The sequence below is a fragment of the Aquarana catesbeiana genome, linkage group LG13 (assembly GCF_042186555.1).
Source record: "Aquarana catesbeiana isolate 2022-GZ linkage group LG13, ASM4218655v1, whole genome shotgun sequence".
NCBI classification, from domain to species: domain Eukaryota; kingdom Metazoa; phylum Chordata; class Amphibia; order Anura; family Ranidae; genus Aquarana; species Aquarana catesbeiana.
Window position 1 is genome coordinate 86812433 of NC_133336.1, and position 21874 is coordinate 86834306.

The window sequence follows — 21874 nt, forward strand, 5'->3', positions numbered from 1 at the left end:
GCAATTAACTGACAGCTGAGCACAGAAGGAAGGGCTGAGAGCCCAGTCCTGACAGCAGGAAATTCAAACAGGACTTTACCAGCCAAGGCATGAGCAGCAAAGGCCCAGTTTACGGTGTGCATAATACATACAGATCTGGAGAGGCTTAATAACAAGTGTCTATTAGTCGGCTTTCCATACACCAGCTTTAAGAGGCCCGCAGAAGGGCTGACAATCCAAGAAGACCCTGCCCCCTCCCAGCTATAACCTGCATAGAGCAGTCGCAGCATAGAGGGATTAGACTGTGGCTGCACAAGACTTGTTGCAGAAAAAAATAAATCCCTGCAAGTCTAAGGGAGAACTCCACATTGTTAAGAAATATAACGTGTACAATTGCTACTTCCCAATTCAAACTGCGGCTGCTGAAGTTTCCTAAGCAGCCTAAAAGACAATGTAGCGGTTTCTGTTTGCTAGGTGAGAAAAAAACCCTAAAGGGTTAACTACTGCTAAAGGAATACTGACACTGCAGTTTCTCACCTCAGAGCACCACTACAACAGGTGATTCATTAAACAGAGCCTCAAACACAGAAAGAAAAAAACTTGCTTAAACAAACAGTTATATGTTCAGGACAGAAGGCAACTGCACCAAACTTTGATAAAATGCCGCAATGCACATCAGAGCATCTCCATATGTTTTCATTTAGGTTATTTAAGTGGAGTTATTTCCTAACAGCCCGAATGGCATCTGGTCCCTTCTGCTGACCTCAAGCCAAACATACTCCCGTATCCTCGACCTCTTTCACAGGGCAATCGATGCATCCGTAGGGTAATCCCAGAGGCAGGAACAGCGGCTGCAGCAACCATACTGGGCACGCTTAATGGTCACCTGATAGCAGGACATCTGACCAGCGCAAATGCCCACCAATGGCTGGGTCTCTGTTTTGCAGGTATCAATCTTCTGCACACATATGCCATAACACCACTCCGCTGATAGCTGGGGACTGGTGACCATGGGAGCCATCCTGGAAGACTTCTGGACACCACAGGACACTCCTGACATCTGCACAGCTGTTCCGCAATGGGACCCGGCCGCTGGTACTTCCAAAAGGTATGAAAACGTCATACAAAATGGCCCTGAGTGAGGACAAAAAAAGAACACGGCCTCTGGCTCAGCCTGAAAATTTATGGGAGTGGGGTCCTATGGGCATGGCCATCTTTAACCACTTCAATACAGGGCACTTATACACCTTCCTGCCCAAACCAATTTTCAGCTTTCAGCGCTGTCGCAGTTTGAATGACAATTGCGCGGTCATCCATCACTGTACCCAAACTAAATTTTTATCATTTTGTTCCCAGTAATAGAGCTTTCTTTTGGTGGTATCTGATCACCTCTGTGGTTTTTATTTCCTGCTAAACAAATAAAAAAAGGCCGAAAATTTTGAAAATAGTAACAGTTTTGCTTTTGTTTCTGTTATAAAATTTTGTAAATAAGTAAGTTTTCTCTTTCACTGTTGGGCACTGATAAGGTAGCACCGATGAGGTGGCACCAATGAGCGGGCACTGATGGGCACTGGTAGGTGGCACTGATGGGTGGCACTGATATGCAGCACCGATGGGCATTGATAGGTGGCACTGATGGGCACTCATGGGTGGCACTGGTGGACACTGGGCACTGAAAGGTTGCAAAGATGGGTTCTTATGGGTGGAACTGATAGGCGGCACTGCTGGGCACTGATAGGCGGCACTGATGGGCATTGATACATGGTACTAATGGGCACTGATACATGGCACTAATAGGCATCCCTGGTGGCACTAGCAGTGGTAGGCATTGTGAGTGGGCACTGATTGGCAGCTGCCTGGGCATTAATTGGCAGCTGCCTGGGCACAGATTGGTATTTCCCTTGGGGGTCTAGGGGGGCATACCTGGTGGTCTAGTGTGGATGGCCATCCTGGTGGTCCTGGGCAGCATGATGGTGGTCCTGGGCGGGATCTGAGGGGGGGCTGTGCTGATAAACAATCAGCACAGACCCCCCCTGGCAAGAGAGCAGCCGATCGGCTCTCCTCTACTCGCATCTGTCAGACGCGAGTGAGGAAAAGCCGATCACGGCTCTTCCTATTTACATCGTGATCAGCCGTGATTGGACACGGCTAATCACGTGGTAAAGAGTCTCCGTCAGAGACTGTTTACCTAGGTAACGATCGCCGCGATCGTTACCTAGGTAACGATCGCCGCGATGCCAACTATCCCAGTTCAAATTCCCTTGAAGTTTTAGTCCCCTGCTGTATCCTGATATCTCAGTATAAAGTTGCTACTAATGCTGCTCAGCTCTGCCTATTGCTATGTATGATGACTCGCTTGCAGACCCTGTGTTTTGCATGTAAATAACCTGCATTAATATGTAAATAACAGCGGCATTAATATGTAAATAGCCGCGGACGAGCTGCATTGATATGTTAATAGAGGTGGCATTCATATGTATACCATGCCCCCTTGAGGTCATATCCATCATCACTTCTGCTGAATGCTGCCCACTGGGGAGGTAAAGGGGCATGCTTGAAAGTCTTGCCTACAACTGTGGTCATTAAGCCTAACATCAGCCTGTTCTGCAGAGGTAAGCAAATTGGAGATGCAACCCTTTTTCAAAATAATACGGTGCCACAGCACCATGAATTGTGGTGCATGTGAATACACACATCTCAGCAGATGCGTGAGGGTGTCATTAAAAATTAATGGCACTGCTGTGTATCTGCTAAAGGGCAGCACGTTTCTGTGGTGTGAGGAAAGCAGTTTTTGCATGCGTGTCCAACACGCAATTGTGAAAGCAGGCTGAATGTCTGTTACATTAGTGCTCAGTGTAAATCTTCTCATTACAATGGGGCTTGGTGTACAATCCTTTCATTCACACTAGTGGCCAGTGTGAAGGTCCCCCTTACATTGGTGATTAGTGTAAATCCTTCCTTATATTAGTGGTTCCTGTGAATGCTCCTATTACATTAGTGGTCAGTGTAAATCCCCATTACATTAGTGGCCAACATGAATCCCCATTACATTGGAGTTTTCTTTCTATTGATGGGTCCCCTCGCCTCCCCAGTCCATGGTGTGCAGGCAGTGAGGAGATGATGTGCTGTAACCTTTAGCAACCAATCAGTGAGCATTAATGATGTGCACTAACCTCTTGCAACAAACCATTGAGTGGTAAGGATATGCAGTAACCTCTAGCAACCAATTAGTAAGCAGTAATATTGTGCAGTAACCTCTAGCAACCAATCAGTAAGCAGTATTGATGTACAGTAATCTCTAGCAACTAATCAACAAGCAGAAGTCATATGCTGTAACCTCTAGCAAATAAACAGTGAGCCATTAATGTGTACTGTAACCTCTAGCAGCCAGTCAGTGAGTGGTAGTGATACACTGTAACCTCTGGCAACCAATCGCAAATGCTGCCTGATCTGATTCAGTAAACTGATTTTGAGTCTAGCTGCTATTTATTGTAGACTCAGAGTAGGCGGAGAGCGAAATTGCATGGGGGGGGACAGGAAAATGTTTCCCCAGGGTCCAATCAATATTAGACGGCCCTGCCAATGGGGTAGGAGCAAGGGTGGGGCTACCCAAACGCATGCTGCGATAGAGCCTGTCAGGAAATACTGATTGTTACATCTGAAGAAAACATGCCAGAAAAGGCCCAAACTGGAAGTAGTTAAAGCATTTGTTACCCCAACATTTCATTTGCCTGATATGTGCCTGCTGTGCAATGTGCCTGTATGAGAAAGTATCCTTTTCTCTTTGTATTGCTTCCTTTGTGTGAAAGCCCTGGTGTTCCTGTCAGTAAAAGTATTCACCCCCCCTGGCATTTTTCGTGTTTTGTTGCCTCACAATCCTGGGGCATGGGTTGTTTGAGGATTTGCATCATTTAATTTACAGAACATGCCCACAACTTTGAAGATGGTGTTTTTTTGTTTTTGTTTTTTTTTTATTGTGAAGCAAACAACAAATAGGACAAAATAAGGCCCCTTTCACACGAAGGCGGACTCCGTGGAAGTCCGCCGGCTCAGCGGAGATCACACGAAGGCGGACTCCGTGGAAGCAGGGAGGGGCTTGTCAGGCGCCGCTGCTGCCTATGGAGAGATCGGACGAAAATCATCAGATCTCACCCGATCCGCCAGCGACGGATCCGAACGTAGAGGCATCTATCTGCTTTTAGCGGATCAGACCGGGTCGGATGTCAGCGGACATGTCTCCACTGACATCCGTCGCTCCATAGGCTAACATGGAGTGCCCGTTCAGGTCCGACGACCTGAATGGTACGATTGTGTGAAAGGGGCCTAACAGAAAAAGTCAATGTGCATAACTATTCACCCCCTAAAGTCAATACTTTGTAGAGCCACCTTTTGCGGCTATCACAGCTTTGGATAAGTCTCTATGAGCTTGCCACATCTTACCACTGGGATTTTTGCCCAATTTATTGGATTGAGGACTGGGCTTTGACTAGGCCATTCCAACACATTTACATGTTTCCCCTTAAACCACTCAAATGTTGCTTTAGCAGTGTGTTTGGGGTCTTTGTCCTGCTGGAAGGTAGACATGTGCACTGACAAAAAATTCTTTCGTTTTTAGTTTCATTTGTTTTTTTGCTTTTTTTGAAAATTTGCAAATTCAGATTTTCGCGTTTCCGATTTTTGAATTTCTGAATTTTCAAATTCTGAATTTTTGAATTTGGAAATTCAGAAATGCGAAAATCTGAAAAAAAAGAATCCGTAAGATTCAAAATAATAAAATAATAAAATCGCGGGTGAGTGTTATACAGCAGTCCCCTGCTGTCTGTGGGCAAGAGGAGCGCAAGCGGACATTGACCGAGCCGAGTGTACTGTGTACTTGTGTACTCGGCTCCGCTTGCAGTCACGCCCAGTCCCGCCTCCTAGCCTTTACGTCCCGCCATTGGACCGGTGTTATGTCCATCATAGGAGCCGGGCCAAGGGGCGGGACGGAGGCGTGACTGCAAGCGGAGCCGAGTACACAGTACACTCCACTCGGCTCGCTCTATGTCAGCGCCGAGAGGAACCGAATATCTCGGTGGCGGCAAATTTAAAAACCAAACATGCTGCAGGTGGACACTGGGCAAGGCTGCAGACGGACACTGGGGAAGGCTGCAGATGGAGGCTGCAGGCGGACACTGGACAAGGCTGCAGATGGTCGCTGTGCAAGGCTGCAGATGGACACTGCAAGGCTGCAGATGGTCGCTGTGCAAGGCTGCATTGATGGGCATTTAAAATGTAAGTTTTTTTTCCCTAAACTTCCCTCTTAAACTTGGGGTGTGTGTTATACGCCAATAAATATGTTAACTATTAAATTCGTATATATTGGAATTTTCTTTCAAACTTGTCCGTTTGTGAACGTAACGAATACAAATTTTATCTGAAGTTATGAATTATCCGAAATAACGAATGCCTCATCTAAACAAATGGAAATTTCGAATTTCTGAAAATTTTGAAATTTGGAAATTCGGAAATTAACGAATTTGTCAAAATTTGTTAAAAAACGAATTCGGAACTAAACAAATTGAACATGTCTACTGGAAGGTGACCTCCGTCCTAGCCTCAAATCGCACACAGAGTGGTACATGTTTTGCTCAAGAATATCCCCGTATTTAGCACCATCCATCTTTTTCCTCAACTCTGACCAGTTTCCCAGTCCCGACTGCTGAAAAGCATCCCCACAGCATGATGCTGCCACCACCATGTTTCGATGTAAGGATGGTGTTCTTTGGGAGATGTGATGTGTTGGGTTTTCTTTGGCCAAAAAGTTAAATTTTAGTCTCATCAGACCAGAGCACCTTCCACCAAACATTTTGGGAGTCTCCCACATGCCTTTTTGCAAACTCAAAACGTGCCATTTTGTTTTTTGCTGAAAGTAATGGCTTTCTTCTGGCCACTCTGCCATAAAGCCCAACTCTATGGAGTGTACGGCTTAAGTGTCGTCATCCTATGTACAGATACTCCAGTCTCTGCTGTGGAACTCTGCAGCTCCTCCAGGGTTACCTTAGGTCTCTGTGCTGCCTCTCTGATTAATGCCCTCCTTGCCCGGTCCGTGAGTTTTGGTGTGCGGCCGTCTCCTGGCAGGTTTGCTGTTGTGCCATGTTCTTTCCATTTGGTTATGATAGATTTGATGGTGCTCCAAGGGATCATCAAAGATTTGGATATTTTGTTATAACCTAACCCTGACTTCTCAACAACATTGTCCCTTACTTGTTTGGAGAGTTCCTTGGTCTTCGTGGCAGTGTTTGGTTAGTGATGCCTCTTGCTTAGGTGTTGCAGCCTCCGGGGCCTTTCAAAAAGGTGTGTGTGTGTGTGTGTGTGTGTATGTCATGACAGATCATGTGACACTTAGATTGCACACAGGTGGACATCATTTCACTTAGGAATGCACCGATACCATTTTTTTTTTACTACAAGTACCGATACTTTTTTTTTTTTTTTTTTTTAGTACTCGCCGATACCAATTACCGATGCCTACCGCAACTTTTGTTTACACTTCAGCTGTCAGCAATGGTACAAAGCATTGAAAATTCACTTACAAATGAAATTGATTTTGTTTTTTAATTTTGCGCTTTTTTTAATGTGAAATGTGTAAATATATGTTAATATATATATATGTGTGTGTGTGTGTGTGTGTGTGTGTGTGTAAAAATTCACTAACAAAGCAAACAAAAAAAAGTTTTAATTGTTTATCGTTTCTAAAATAGACGTGAACAACAAAAAAAAGCAGGAAAATAATAATTTAAATGGAGGAGAATAGAGAGTTCATTAAGGCTGATTAGAGTAAATTAAGGGTTAATAAGGGGTTAAACAGAGGAACATTTGTTCATCCCCACTGACAGCTCAAAGAACTGGGCCTGAAAGTATCGGTTTCAGGTATCGGTGCATTTGCATGAGTACCGATACTTGTGCAAATACTCGGTATCGGTACCGATACTAGTATCGGTGCAACCCTAATTTCACTAATTATGTGACTTCTGAAGGTAATTGGTTGCAGCAGAACTTTTTATGGGCGAGTGAATACATACGCACATGCCAATTATCAGTTTTTAAATTCTGAAAAACAGTTTTATGGGTATATTTTTCTAATTTTACTTCACCAACTTAGACTATTGTGTTCTGATCCATCACATATAATTCAGATTAAACAAATTGAACTAAAGGCTGTAATGTAACAAAATAGGTAAAAAGCCAAGGGGGGTGAATACTTTTGCAAGACACTGTATGTATGTTTTTTTATATATGAAGCAATAACTCTCGGTGGAGCTGCTGGTTTAAAGCGGGCTGTTACCTTCACTCTCGATACCTCTGTTTCACCGACACCGGGTCTAGGGTTCCGTTGAGTTTACCTCTGGGCGATGAAAGCACTGAACACTCGAGTATATTTTTCCAATGCTTTAATGAACAAATGAAGGAAGTAGCAGGAAAGAGGCAGAAGGAAAGCTGCAGGGAAGCTCAAATGCCTTTCAGTAGCATTCTTCAGAACATTCTTAGTAATTGAACACTTGTAGTTGAATAGTCTCCCCTTTTTCCTTGTAGGATCTAATCTTTGCCCACCTGGATAGACATCTCTCACTTGCCTAGCAGCCAGTACGCAGCACGAACAAAAGTCTCTGCCATAGACTTGTTTGTAATGAAACCCGTACGATCCTCTGCCACAGGATGTATTGGTCTGCAATGAATGTCAGACACAGTACTTGAACCTTTAAGCCAACCCGGCAGTACTATGCAGTAAGATTACTTCAGGATATGTCCTCCAACCGAGTCACCAGGCCCCTCTCCAGACCAGCACTCTGCATCAACCTTCCATGACGGGTCCTCCCCTGGGATCTTCTCGGTTGTCCAGCTTCTTCACTCGGGATAGACAGCTCAGGACCGTTCCTCTGCTGCTGTGGTAGGCCCCAGACAGGCTTCTGGGCCCACCCACACGCCGCAGCGATGTGGGCCTCCGGAACGCAGGACCACGAGGTGGTACTCATAACACATACCTGTCGGCCAGGAGGGCCAGCAGGTGGCTGAAAACGAACCCCAAAATACGGCGTCTGTTCCATAAATACCCTCTCCCAGAATGCAACTCGGAGGACCACCTATATATATATATATATATATATATATGGTTTCCCTTTTATTTCTATTTTAAACTGAATGGCTTGTTTTACAAGGTGATTGTTTACCTTGTTTTTAGGGATAAAACTTTTTCGCAGAAGAGAGTTTAATAAGACTCGTGGCCACTCATTACAATTAGAAGAAAAGAGGTTTAACCTTAAACTACGTAGAGGGTTCTTTACTGTAAGAGCGGCAAGGATGTGGAATTCCCTTCCACAGGCGGTCTCAGCGGGGAGCATTGATAGCTTCAAGAAACTATTAGATAATCACCTGAATGACCACAACATACAGGGATATGTAATGTAATACTGACACATAATCACACACATAGGTTGGACTTGATGGACTTGTGTCTTTTTTCAACCTCACCTACTATGTAACTATGTAACAATTCCTTTAATGCAATGCATGTAGGGTAAAAAAATGTTTTGGCTTTACAACCACTTTTTAATTATTTGTCTGTTTTATAGAATCTGTGTTACACCTATAATCTGAGGAAGTGACAGCTAGTCACAAAACACATTATTGGTTCTTTTCTAATGCCCTCTGGTTCTCAATACAATATCTATTATCAGAACCTCGGTTACACGAGCAAAGCTCTGAATTTTTTTTCTACCAGTACCAAATACTACTGAGTAGTCCTTTTGCCCTCTGTCTCCCCTTTTTTTTTTTTCGGACACAACTTCTAGAGCTTAGTTTTATGTTGTACTTTTAGCAAACTAATGGTAAATACTGGCATGCCAGATCAAAATGTACAGTTTACTTTTTTCTTTTTCTTGCAGTTCTGTAGCCATGAATAGAACCGGAGAACAAGATCGGGGCTTTGAAGGGCTTGGAATTTTAAATGGCACTCTTTCAAGCCAGAAGGTACTTGGCTACATACTGGATGCAAGTGCACTTTTTCTGCTTGTTGTCATCATGATGTCTCTTGGCTGTACTTTGCAACTCTCAGGACTCAAAAAGTATATTCTGAATCCTAAAGAGGTTGGAATTGCTGTTGTTGCTCAGTATGGGATCATGCCATTGTCTGCCTTCTCTTTGGGACATGTTTTCCACCTGAATGCAATAGAATCAATTGCTATACTTATTTGTGGCTGCTGTCCTGGAGGAAATATTTCCAACATCCTTACTTTGGCTATAGGCGGCGATGTGAATCTAAGGTAAGCATGTAGTGCTTTGTCACAAGATAAGTTTTATTTCAAAGCCTACTCATCATTATTTATTATAACATTTGCCCACAATATCATGTTTCAGAGCTAGGAATAGGCCTTAGATGGGATATTTTTAAAAAATTACCAAATGATCAGCATTTCCTATGAGGAATTATCCTAATTTTTTTTTTTTTTACTATCCCATCACTAATGGACAAAGTAAATGAAGTCGAATATTTCTGGGTGCCATGTTGTGCCACTTCAAGGAGTGATCCAGTGCTGCATGCCCACAGGAACTGGAACACCTCAACATGTTGGCATGTAACTTGGTCTTCAGGAGCCACAAAGTACTCCAAGCAACAATATGGTCACCTTAAGAAAGACCCTTTAACTCTGCAGACTAGCATATAGAAGACTCCGGAGAAGACTGTCACAAAACCAAAGAATTGAAGTATTTGGGGCATTTAAATTGGGGTTTTTTTCCTGCCACAGTTGGTTGGATTTTGCCTGTTGCTTATTATACTGTATACACCATGCAATCTTTTAAAGTATAACTATAGTCAAAATAAAAGTTTACATATATGATACAGACTGTCAATAGCAATAACACAGCAGGCTTTATTTTTCTGAAAACAAAGTTTTTTTTGTTTTCCAAAATGTCCCCTGTAACGTGGTTTATTTACCTGTTAATACTGCCTTCAAGAAGTCTTGAATGCCAATGAGAAAAAAACAAGCCTTGTACACCATCATTGTAGAAGCAATGCTACTTTTTAGCCATTTAATTGTTTTAAGAAAAATTAAAGAAAAGTCGCTGAACAACACTCTACTGCATTTGCAGAAAATGCAGTATGTGTGACTAGTTTTCCAGATATTTCCATTTTAGAAATGTGTGCTGTTTTCAGAAATAAAGCATCTTTGAAAGAAAAGGTGTCGGCTTTGAATTGAGATTCAGCGTCTTTATTGTTCCTGGGGATTGTCTGTGGTACACAAAGTGACAAAATCCCATATTGATTGTCATCAACAGAACAGGAAAAAATAAGTCTTCCAATGAGGGCACCTGTTCAATTGATGACTGTCTAAGATGTGGTTGCTATCACTTTGAAGAGAGTTCCTCTCACTATTTCTTGTCTAGCCTTGTAATTGTAAACGTACTGTCTCCCTTTATTTTGTAATACACAAACTGTTGGTACTGTATAAATCCTGTATAATAATTGGTACTGGCCTGGAGACAAATGCCCTTTAGCCCAGACCTCCCATGTTACTTAGGAAATCTAAAGTAATGCAACTGGCCTGTATACTTCTAGCTTTTCGTGAATCCACCTGCCTTTTTCTCCTACTCAGTTAACATTATTCTTTGTGTTGCATGTAATCGACAAGTAGAGGACCCATGCTAGGTTCAATTACATGTTAGCAGCAGACACATAGACCCAAGTTACAATTTCACAGAACTGGAAACCGAGCTACACTGTATGGGCACAGCTTTTGACTTTGTTACTGTGCTACCAAATAAAGTGTTATATGCAGGGCATTTTTTTCAGCGGGAACGTGGGGGAACGCTGTTCTGGCACCTTCAGCGCTTAATGTAATGGCAAAGGGTACTGGGGTACACTGGAGGGTCTATTGATGCTGGCAGGAATCTATTTTTGTGTGGGGGGCCTATTGTTGCTGAGGAGGTCTATTGTTGGTTGGGGGGGGGGGGGGGATTGTTGCTTGCTGCTGGAGGGTCTGTTTCTGGCTGCTGGGAAATCAATTGATGTTGCTGGGGGTCTATTGTTACAAGGGTGGATGTATTGTTGCTGAGGTGGTATTTTGTAATGGGCGGTCCAATGTTGGGGTGGGGGGTATATTGTTGCTGGGGTGGGGTCTATTATTGCTTGCTGCAGAGGATCTATTTTACTGCTTTTATTGTTCTCATTAACAAATCCCATACAAGTTATTTAGCACCACAAAATTATACTTGGTTCTGTACTCTCTCTAAAAGGGCCAGTACTGGGAGGTAGGTAGGGGGTGAAACCAAGGGATGGTGCTCAGAGGTGGGTAGGGAGTGGTGATGAGGAGTGACTCAGAAGGGGGGGGGAGTTGCTGCACCTATTCTCTGGGGAAAACAAGCCCTGGTTATATGTCTAGTAGGTCATGATGCCCCATCTATAAGAATGTGACTATAGATCAATGTAAGCAATATACTTTATACAGTAAAAATAGATGCTGCCCTCCTAACCTTTTCTTACCTCTCTCTTCTAGTATTGTGATGACTGTTTGTTCCAGTATACTTGCTCTGGGGATGATGCCATTCCTTCTGTATATCTATGGTCTTGGGATGGACCTTGGAGAAATGCATAATAATATTCCCTATGAAAAAATAATTATATCTCTGCTTATCACTGTCCTTCCTTGTTGTGCTGGCATGTTATTGAACAGCAAAAGGCCACAATACACTCAATGTTTTATGAAGGTAAGAATACTGAAGCTAATATTAGTGTGTATCAAGAACTTTCAACCCCCAAAATTATTTGATTCACTCAGACTGAGCTCTGTGGAGGTGGATGTGCAAGTGAATTTACCAAGTTTATTTTAGTTTTTGTTTTCTATCAAATAAGCAGAATTATCTCCTGTTTATGCATTCCCAGAAGAAGACATTAGTATGTGTAGGTTGGATACAATTTTCTATGTGTACGGTAAATTTATTCATATTACATGTGAATTTTTATGGCACAAGTTCTCTGTAGCTTAATACATGCACCATTTTGGTGCTTAGTTTAACACATTCTCTATCTGCAGTGCCAGATGCAACTGTTGCCAGTCTTCCCATGAAGATGGCTGGGTTGGATGGATATGCTAGATTATTAGTCTTTGTGGTTGAACTTTTAGTTCTGGGATGTTTAATCTCAAGGTAGAGGGGATGCTTTTCAGATCAGGAAGAGGGCATAAGTGGTCTGAGGGTGTGGTCAATGTGAGTAATGTGTTCATGGATGAGGTTTAATAGTGTTAATCCAGGGATGTTCTGCGGATGGTCCTCAGCCCAAGGAAAGGAGTCAGTGGATGTTTATCAGTACAGAGTTGGAGAATAGGGTTGCTATGGCTATTTCTGGATCCAGGGGAATAAGGATGAGTATCATTTTGCGTCGCGAAATGCTGCCTTCCACAAAGGGTATAGAGTATCTCACAAGTGAGTACACCGCTCCCATTTTTGTAAATATTGTATTATATCTTTTCATGTGACAACACTGAAGAAATTACACTTTGCTACAATTTTTAAAGTAGTAAGTGTACAGCTTGTACAACAGTGTAAATTTGCTGTCTCTGCAAAATAACAACACGCATCCATTAATGTCTAAACCGCTGGCAACAAAGGAGTACACCCCTAAGTAAAAATGTCCAAATTGGGCCCAATTAGCCATTTTCCCTCCCTGGTGTCATGTGACTCATTAGTGTTACAAGGTCTCAGGTGTGAATGGGGAGCAGGTGTGTTAAATTGTGTTATCGGTCTCACTCTCTCATACTGGTCACTGTAGGTTCAACATGGCACCTCATGGCAAATAACTCTCTGAAGATCTGAAAAAAATAAATTGTTGCTTTACATAAAGATGCCCTAGGCTATAAGAAGCTTGGCAAGACCCTGATACTGAGCTGCAGCATGGTGGCCAAGACCATACAGTGGTTTAACAGGGGTTGAGTGTGCGTGCTCAGCGTCCTATCCAGAGTTTGTCTTTGGGAAATACACGTATGAGTGCTGCCAGCATTGCTGCAGAGGTTGAAGGGGTGGGGAGACAGCCTGTCAGTGGTCAGACCATACGCCGTACACTGCATCAAATTGGTCTGCATGGCTGTCGTCCCAGAAGGAAGCCTCTTCTAAAGATGATGCACAAAGCCCGCAGACAGTTTGCTAAAAACAAGCAGACTAAGGACACTGGAACCATGTCCTTTGGTCTGATGAGACCAAGATAAACTTATTTGGTTCAGATGGTGTCAAGCATTTGTGGTGGCAACCAGGTGAGAAGTACAAAGGCAAGTGTGATTTGCTTACAGTCAAGCATGGTGGTGGGAGTGTCATGTTTTGGGGCTGCATGAGTACTGCTGCCACTGGGGAACTACAGTTCATTGAGGGAATCGTGAATGCCAACATGTACTGTGAGATACTGAGGAGGAGCATGATCCCATTCCCTTCAGAGACTGGTTTGCAGGGCAGTATTCCAACATAACAACTCCAAACACACCTCCAAGTCGACCACTGCCTTGCTAAAGAAGATGGGGGTAAAGGTGATGGACTCGCCAAACATGTCTCCAGGCCTAAACCCTATTGAGCATCTGTGGGGCATCCTCAAACGGAAGCAGTTGTGCCAACCGCCCATTAATTTGCGGGCAGCCTGTAAATTTTAGCCCATTTTCGGGATGCCCATTAAAGCACAGTGCAAGTAAAAAAATATGGCTGCGGGCGACCATTACACAGCGCATGCAGGAGGCTGAACCCCAGCCCGCCGCTGTGCTGTAGTGCACTATGGCAGGAGGAGCTTGTTTTGGAGTTAGGAGCTCAAGAATTCCACCACCACAGCACTGTGACCCTGCCTGCACCATCCGTCCTTGGCTGCTGGACTCTGGAGACTCCCACCGCTGAATCTCTGACCTGCATCCATCAATCCATTGCTTGGTTGGCAGCTGCTATCTATTGTGATGCCCACAGGCAGTAGTTATCAGGCAAGAATGGCAGTGGTTAGATGTTTGTTCACAATCTCTGTCTTGCTATCTCCTGTATCCATCCTCTGACCACCTTTTGTGCCATGTCCGCACCTTCTGACCACCTCTGTGCCATGTCCGCACCTTCTGACCACCTCTGTGCCATGTCCACACCTTCTGACCACCTCTGTACCATGTCCGCACCTTCTGACCACCTCTATACCATGTCCGCCTGCTCTGACCACCTCTGTACCTTGTCCGCATGCTCTGACCACCTCTGTACCATGTCCCCACCTTCCACAGTGCAAGGGGGAATTCTGCAGACCCTGATGTAAGTGGGAACTCTGGTGTAAAGGGCAATGCAGTGGACTTTGATAAAAGGTGGTCTCTGGTAACCAGAGCCCCCCTCCTTTACATCACAGTTCCCCCTTATATCATGATCTGCAGAATGCCCCTTACGTCAGAGTTCCCATGCACTGTAAGGGGAAGTCCTGTACCCTGATGTATGGAGGAACTCTGTGCTGGCTGGGTTATATTAATCTGACCATGCAAATGGAGAAATATGTTTTTCGACTTGTGTTTAACTTAAACACATTGCTAACGGGCGGCACAGTGGTGTAGTGGGTAGCACTCTCGCCTAGCAGTAAGAAGGGTCGCTGGTTCGAATCCCGACCATGACACTACCTGCCTGGAGTTTGCATGTTCTCCCTGTGTCTGCGTGGGTTTCCTCCGGGTACTCCGGTTTCCTCCCACACTCCAAAGACATGCTGGTAGGTTAATTGGATCCTGTCTAAATTGGCCCTAGTATGTATGAATGTGAGTTAGGGACCTTAGATTGTAAGCTCCTTGAGGGTAGGGACTGATGTGAATGTATAATATATATGTAAAGCGCTGCGTAAATTGACGGCGCTATATAAGTACCTGAAATAAATAAAATAAAATAATAGCACTAGCTACATGTTTATAGTTTAAATATTGATATTTGCACTGTTTAGCACTGAAAACAGCCATTTTAGGTACGTTTGCAATGTCCGTAAAAAACTCAGCTCTGCCAGTAAATTTCATGTGTTTTTGGTTTTTTTGCCAGTAAAAAATTGATGTTGTTTTGTAAATTTTGGCGTAAATTTTAGTTTGGGGGGTTGGCAACACTGAATGGAAGGTGGAGGAGAGCAAGGTCTTTACCATCCACCAGCTTCGTGATCTTGTCATGTAGGAGTGAAAGAGGACTCCAATGGCAACCTGTGAAGCTCTGGTGAACTCCATGTCCAAGAGGGTTAAGGCAGTGCTGGAAAATAATGGTGGCCACACAAAATATTGACACTTTGGGCCCAATTTGGACATTTATCACTTAGGGGTGTACTCACTTTTGTTGCCAGCGGTTTAGACATTAATGACTGTGTGTTGAGTTATTTTGAGGGGACAGCAAATTTACACTGTTATACAAGCTGTACACTCACTACTTTACATTGTAACAAAGTGTAATTTCTTCAGTGTTTGTCACATGAAAAGATATAAAAAAATTATTTACAAAAATGTGAGGGGTGTACTCACTTTTGTGGGATACTTTAGATTAAGCTTCTATAACATATCAATACCATTTTGCTTCAAACATGGCAGCGAATCATGTAATGCATAATCTGGTGTATTATTTGCATCCCCAACATCCTGTCCTCCGGTTCAGAAGTTGGTCACAGATTGCAAAGAGTTAGCTATGTTCTTATGGAAGAGCCTTGCTTTTAAGTTGGAGTGCAGTCTTAGCTCAAGTCGGCCTCAGTCCGCCTCTGTGGATACTAGTGAGAGCTTGCACTCTGGCACCGTAAGCCCCTCCCACACACATCAATGTCTTGCCTACCACTACTCTTGTGGGATGGGATGAGGAAGAGGAATGTATGCTTCCTTGACTGAACATCAGTCTGATTTCTCATGCTGCTGGGACTGCAAAAATAATCAAGTAAGCCAGGTAGCAATGTCAGCTACTTGGCTCGAACTGGGAAGATGGAACACTGAAATGTAATATTTCACAGCCAACATGTCCATTGCCACCCTTTCTACTGGTGAGTTTTACTTCATAAAGTCTTTGGACTGGGCAAGGGATTGTTTTAGAAGCTATGAGATGTGTGTTTCCATTTTCACTCTACCTGATGTTGCCTGCTTACGTGTTTCCTATTATTTTGAATGTCCTACAAAGGCCAGAACAAATCCACTAATGCAAAATATGTTTTCAGTTTGGCAGGATTGTTGGGCTTTTAACTGCAATCGCTTTGTTAATTTTGTCAGCCCTTTATGTGAAAAGTGACATACTTAAAATCTTTTCGCCTTGGCTCATCGGATCTGCAGTGCTCATGCCCCTTATCGGGTATGTGCTTGGATATGGAATGGCTTTTCTTTTCAGGCTCAGCTATCTGTAAGTATTATTTGATTGTATAAGCAATTTAATAGGAAATTCCAGTTCAAATTTTTTTTTTTTTTTTTATAGTGTAACCTAAAGAGAAACAATATCACAAATACAGTATGTTCATGATTCAATGTTCAGTAGTGATGATCTAAACAGCCCTGGGTTCAGTTTGGCAGCGGTTCTTCAAACGCCAAAGAAGTTTGGATGCTGAAACTGAACCCCACTGAAAGCAAGGGGGGTGAATCTGTCAAGTAACCATGCCCCTTTTCAGGGCTAATATGGAATGGGTTGACAGAAAATAGCATGGGGGTGGGAACTGCCATGGGGAACATTTACCAATGCAAAACATTTATTCCAAATTCCATGCAGCGGGGCGCAGTGATGTTTTTAGAACTGACGTTTATAAAGGATAAAGGTTTTAAAATTGACAGCAAAGGACTTTGACAGCTGTCATTGGCAGCTTTGTTAAAAGAAAAAAAAAAAAAAAAAAAAAAAATATATATATATATATATATATATATATATATATATATATATATATATATATATATATATATATATATATATATATATATATATATATATATATATATATATATATATATATATATAAATTACACAGACACCCCCTTCCCCATGAGTCCTTTGGTGTGTGTTTTTTTTATTTTTTATATATAACATAAGATGACTGGCATGTAAAGTAATCTTTAATGTTATAGCCTTTATGTGGGTGGCAAAAACTCTTCCCCTTTATTATACTGGTGCATTGGGTACATGATAGACAAGGGTAGGATCCATGATTAGGGGGAGCCAGGAATGTAGTACGAGCAATAGGTGTGCTATATTGGTCTGATTTGACCAATCTATCACATAACGTTCTACCCCTACGATATGATGGTAAGGGGGGGTGGTAAAATTCAGGAATGGTAGGATAATTTTTATTTAATATTGACCAATGTTTTCTAATTATATTATTGATTTTATTAGAGAATGGATGAAACTGTGAGATGAAAGGCAGTCTATGGATTACATTTTTTTCTCTCTTTTGATCCAAGTTGATACGTTCCTGCTGGACTATATCATCTGGATATCCTCTTTGGCATAATCTGTCTTCCATCTCACTCAGCCGTTTCTCTCTTGTATCTATCTGATTTACAATCCTAGATACACGTTTCAATTGGCTTCTCGGTATAGATTTGAATACCCCCGGAGGGTGAAAACTGGAATAGTGTAATAACTGGTTTCGGTCCATGGATTTTCTATACAGGTGAACCATTATATGGCTGTCCTGTATACTCAACAGAGTGTCTGTCTAAAAAGGGAACCGCTGTGTCCGTAGTGAACATATTAAATTTCAAACCAGGAACTAAATTATTCAAATAAAAATCGAACAGATACAATGAATCATGGTCGCCCACCCATATGCCAATCACATTGTCTATAAATCTGTACCATGTGATACAGTTGTCTGTGTATAATTTACAAATAAATGCTTCTTCAAGCATATTCATAAATGCATTGGCATATGGGGGGGCGACATTCGAACCCATCGCTGTGCCCGTACGTTGCAAGTAATACACATCTTTAAAAGGGAAGAAATTCTCTTCCAACACTATGGTAAGCAACTCCAAAAGGAATGTAATTTGTCTATCATCATAAAATTTAGATGAGCATAGCAATCGTTTGCAGGCTTCTAATCCTAGGGTGTGTGGAATAGCAGTATATAAATTAGCTGCATCCCATGTTACTAATATAGCACCTGGTGGAAAAGTCAAATCTTGTATTCTAGACAAAAAATTTGAGTGTCCCGAATGTAAGATCTGGTATTCTCTATCAGGGGAGTAAGATGTTTATCCAAATATTTAGCAATGGGCATGGTGGCTGAATTAATGCTGGAAACAATTGGACGACCCTGGGGGTTATTTGGGTCTTTGTGCACCTTAGGTAGCACATAAAAAATAGGTGTAATAGGGTATTCTGGGATTAGAAAGGTCTCCGTGTTGGTATCTATTATTCCTGCCTGCAAGGCCTTTTTTACAACTTTCTTTATTTTAGTCAAAACCCGTGTAGTAGGATTAGTATCCAAACGTGTATAAACATTATGATCAGCCAGCTGTCTTTTTATTTACCCTTCGTATTTTACCGTGTCCATAACCACAATGGAACCACCCTTATCTGCTGGTTTTATTGTGATTTCTTTCCTAGTGGATAATAAGGACAGGGCGATGTGTTCCTCTTGACTTAAATTGTTTTGTCTATGGTCAATCCTAGACCAATCTCCTAAAAATTGCCTTATATCCGTCTCAACTTTATCAATGATCAATGACTTTATCGGTTCGATGTCTTTGTAATTCTTTATAGAAATACGTTTCTTGTGCAGCAATCCTGACTTATCGTTTCTACATATTGGTCCGTGGGAGGGACCAGATTGCTAGCACAGCCAAGATCGTTTAGTGCACCTCACTCTGCATATGGTGATATAGATTTCCCTGTGAGGAAGCACTGATTCAGACTGGAATTTGAGGAACAATGGCAACAGGTGGTTCATTTGCCTATACGGATGAAGATGTAACACGTGTATATATACAGCTACTACAGGATTACGGAATTTCCTGGTGGACAGTTCGTCCTTACAACTAACAAGGAAATTGGAAAAGATTTCACAAAAATCTATATCGTTGGAACTACATGAAGTGACTCTTGCGGAATATTATAGATCATAGTTGATACCTCGTGGTGAGGGTTCGAATAACACCCACCCTGTTTTCCCAAGATGAGGAGAACAAAAAGCGGTTCACACAGATAATTAATAAGTGCTCTTTCGACCTCATCACCTTGACAGTTGAATTTCTACAAAAGGAACGGAGTTCTGTTGCAAAAGAAATCACACAATTGGAACAACAATTATCTGATAAGGTGGGACAATCGGACTTTCAGAAAACTAAATCAGAATTGGAGGAGAAATTAACCAATCATCGAAAATCCATAGAAATCCGGAAGCGTACCAAAATGGACCGGGACCGAGAAGACTATGCTAATATCCGAGTCTATAATTGGACAGATATTAATCGCTTTCGTGGAAAATTCAGGAATGGTAAACGTCATCAGCAGCTTTCTACATCCAGCTCCTCCACAAATGCTACAGGATCTTTTTTTTTTTTTTTCAAAAGATTTTATTGAAATTTTACAGGTTAACATGCAAAGTTTGCCATACATCGTAGAGAAATAAACAATCAATGGGCAATATGCACATATAGATCAGCAGAGTAAGAACATGAGCAAATATAGGCATATGTAGTCATGCATGAGGCTCAACAGTATAATAAAGTAGGTATCACCGCTTACAGCTATGGATGCAGGTTCAGAGAGGGCGGGTGTGGTTTGCGGAGCAAGGCCAAACTGCGTTATGAGCAATCCCGTTTCCGCTCACCCCCGACGGGATCTTAGCTGTGAACGAGAACGGGATACCTGACAAGGCATATGTAGCATATAACATAACGGCATGGCGACTGAAATTTAGAACTTGTACGAAGAAGTGAAGTCGTCCAAAGTGTAGGGCGGACCGAGGGTGAGTCGGTCGCTCGGAGGGTGACTATATGAAGCCGATATTGAGTAAAGGCAGGTGTGATATGCATGGATACGGCAAGCTTTAGGCTTCCTGAAAATGTCAGGTCGGTATCGTTGGTGGGGGAGGTAAGGGGAGAGGGGGGACAGGGGGGGCAGGTGTGTTATCAAAGGTGGACACGAGTGAACATGTCGCGTGGGATCTTCAGAGAGTCTGAGGGGGTGGTTGGGTCAAGGCCTGTTGTGTTTGTGAGCTTCTATAATGAGTCCCACAGGCCCAAGTGGAGTATCCGCTGCTTGGGAGATGAGTTGCTCCATTTCCGCTATTCGGTCTACCCTGCGAGTCCAGTCTTGAACTGTCGGGGGGGAGGGGTTTCTCCAATGTGCAGGGATGCAGAGGTTGGCTGCATTGATCAGGTGAATAGTTAGGGTTTTTTTGTATGAGGTGGGGGACCCTTGTCTGTGGTGCAGTAAATATCGGGCGGGGGAGAAGTCTGGAGTATATGTGGTGATTTGGGAGATTAATTCATGGATGTCTGACCAGAAGGGTTGGAGAAGGGGGCATTCCCACCAGATGTGAAGTAGAGTACCTCTAGCGTTATTACACCTCCAGCAGGTAGAAGGAACAGAAGGGTGGAAGTGGTGGATTTTGTCGGGGGTCCGGTACCATTTCGAGAAAATTTTGTATCTATTCTCCTGAGTCGTGACATTAATGGACCCCTTGTGCATGAGGGTAAATATGTGGTCCCACTCTGTGGGGGTGAGATCTAGGGCTAGGTCCTTTTCCCATTGTTGTGTAAGGGTGTCATCTTTAATCTTGTGGCCTGTGAACAGTAGGGCGTAATTTGAGGAAATGAGATGACCTTGCGGTTCTGTTGAAGTACAAAGAAATTCAAACGGCGTGAGATCTCTGTGCCAGTGAGAGTGTTGGATGGAGGGTTGGAGGAAATGTCTTATTTGCAAGTATTTGTAAAAGGGTATGTCGTAATTAGGCAGAGTAGTTACAAGTGTAGGGAAAGAGAGGAGAGACCCATTTTAGGAAGAATTTCTGTGCTCTAGCTGGGGAACTGAGGGTATCAGGGGCAGGATCTTTTAGGAAAAGACCCGGGGGAAAGGCTGGGTTATCGTCCAGAGGGGTCAAGGGGCCTGGTGAGGGTGTGAAGGCCAGTAGTTTGCATGCTCTTTTGAACAATGAAAGTGTAATTCCGATGAGGGGGTGAGTAGTGAATTCCTTGGGAACATTGGTGTGGGTCATCCACGGTGTGTTGGCTAAGGGCAGGTGTGCGAATGATGCTTCTAGTGCAATCCAGTCTTTGGAGGGACGATGTATATGCCAATCCACCAGTCTGGTCAGGTGGCAGGCCCAGTGATATTTTTGGAGATCTGGGAGACCCAGACCCCCCAATCTTTTAGGGAGAACAAGTCTGTCCCAGCCAATACGCGGAGTTTTGGAGGCCCACACAAAGGTTCGGGAAAGAAGTTTATAGGAGGCAAAGAAGGAAGCAGGTAACGAGATCGGAAGGGCTTGAAGGAGGTAGAGGATTCTGGGTAGAATGTTCATTTTTAATATTGCTATTCTACCCAACCAGGAAAAGGAACCTAGATTCCATTTCTGCGGGTCACCTTGGATGGAGCGGAGTAAGGGGAGGAAATTTTTGGTGTAGAGGTCTTTTAGGTCAGTTGTGATTTTGATCCCTAGATATAGTATTTCGGATTTCTCCCAAACGAATGGGAAATTACTACAACACAGATTCACCGTCTCCCTTGGTAAAGTGATATTAAGGGCCTTGGATTTACTAAAATTAATTTGGAGATTGGATAAAGTCTTGAAAAGGGTAAAGTCTGCCAGAAGGTTAGGTATGGTCGTGATAGGGTCTGTCAAAAAAAGTAGAATGTCGTCAGCGTATGCTGCTAGCTTATATTGTTTTTGTTGGATGTTAATTCCCTTGATAGCTGAATTTGCTCTGTTTACGGA

The 21874-nt window shown here is 42.9% G+C and overlaps 1 protein-coding gene across 1 annotated transcript in view; it reads left to right on the forward strand.

Moving 5' to 3' along the window:
* Positions 1-989: 989 nt before the first annotated feature.
* The window catches only part of SLC10A1 (solute carrier family 10 member 1), a 138558-nt gene continuing 117673 nt past the window's right edge, over positions 990-21874 (forward strand). The window contains exons 1-4 of the mRNA XM_073608938.1: positions 990-1087; positions 8901-9278; positions 11511-11721; positions 16166-16344. Of these exons, the coding sequence (XP_073465039.1) occupies positions 990-1087; positions 8901-9278; positions 11511-11721; positions 16166-16344 (866 nt within the window). The remainder of the gene's footprint in view (positions 1088-8900; positions 9279-11510; positions 11722-16165; positions 16345-21874) is intronic.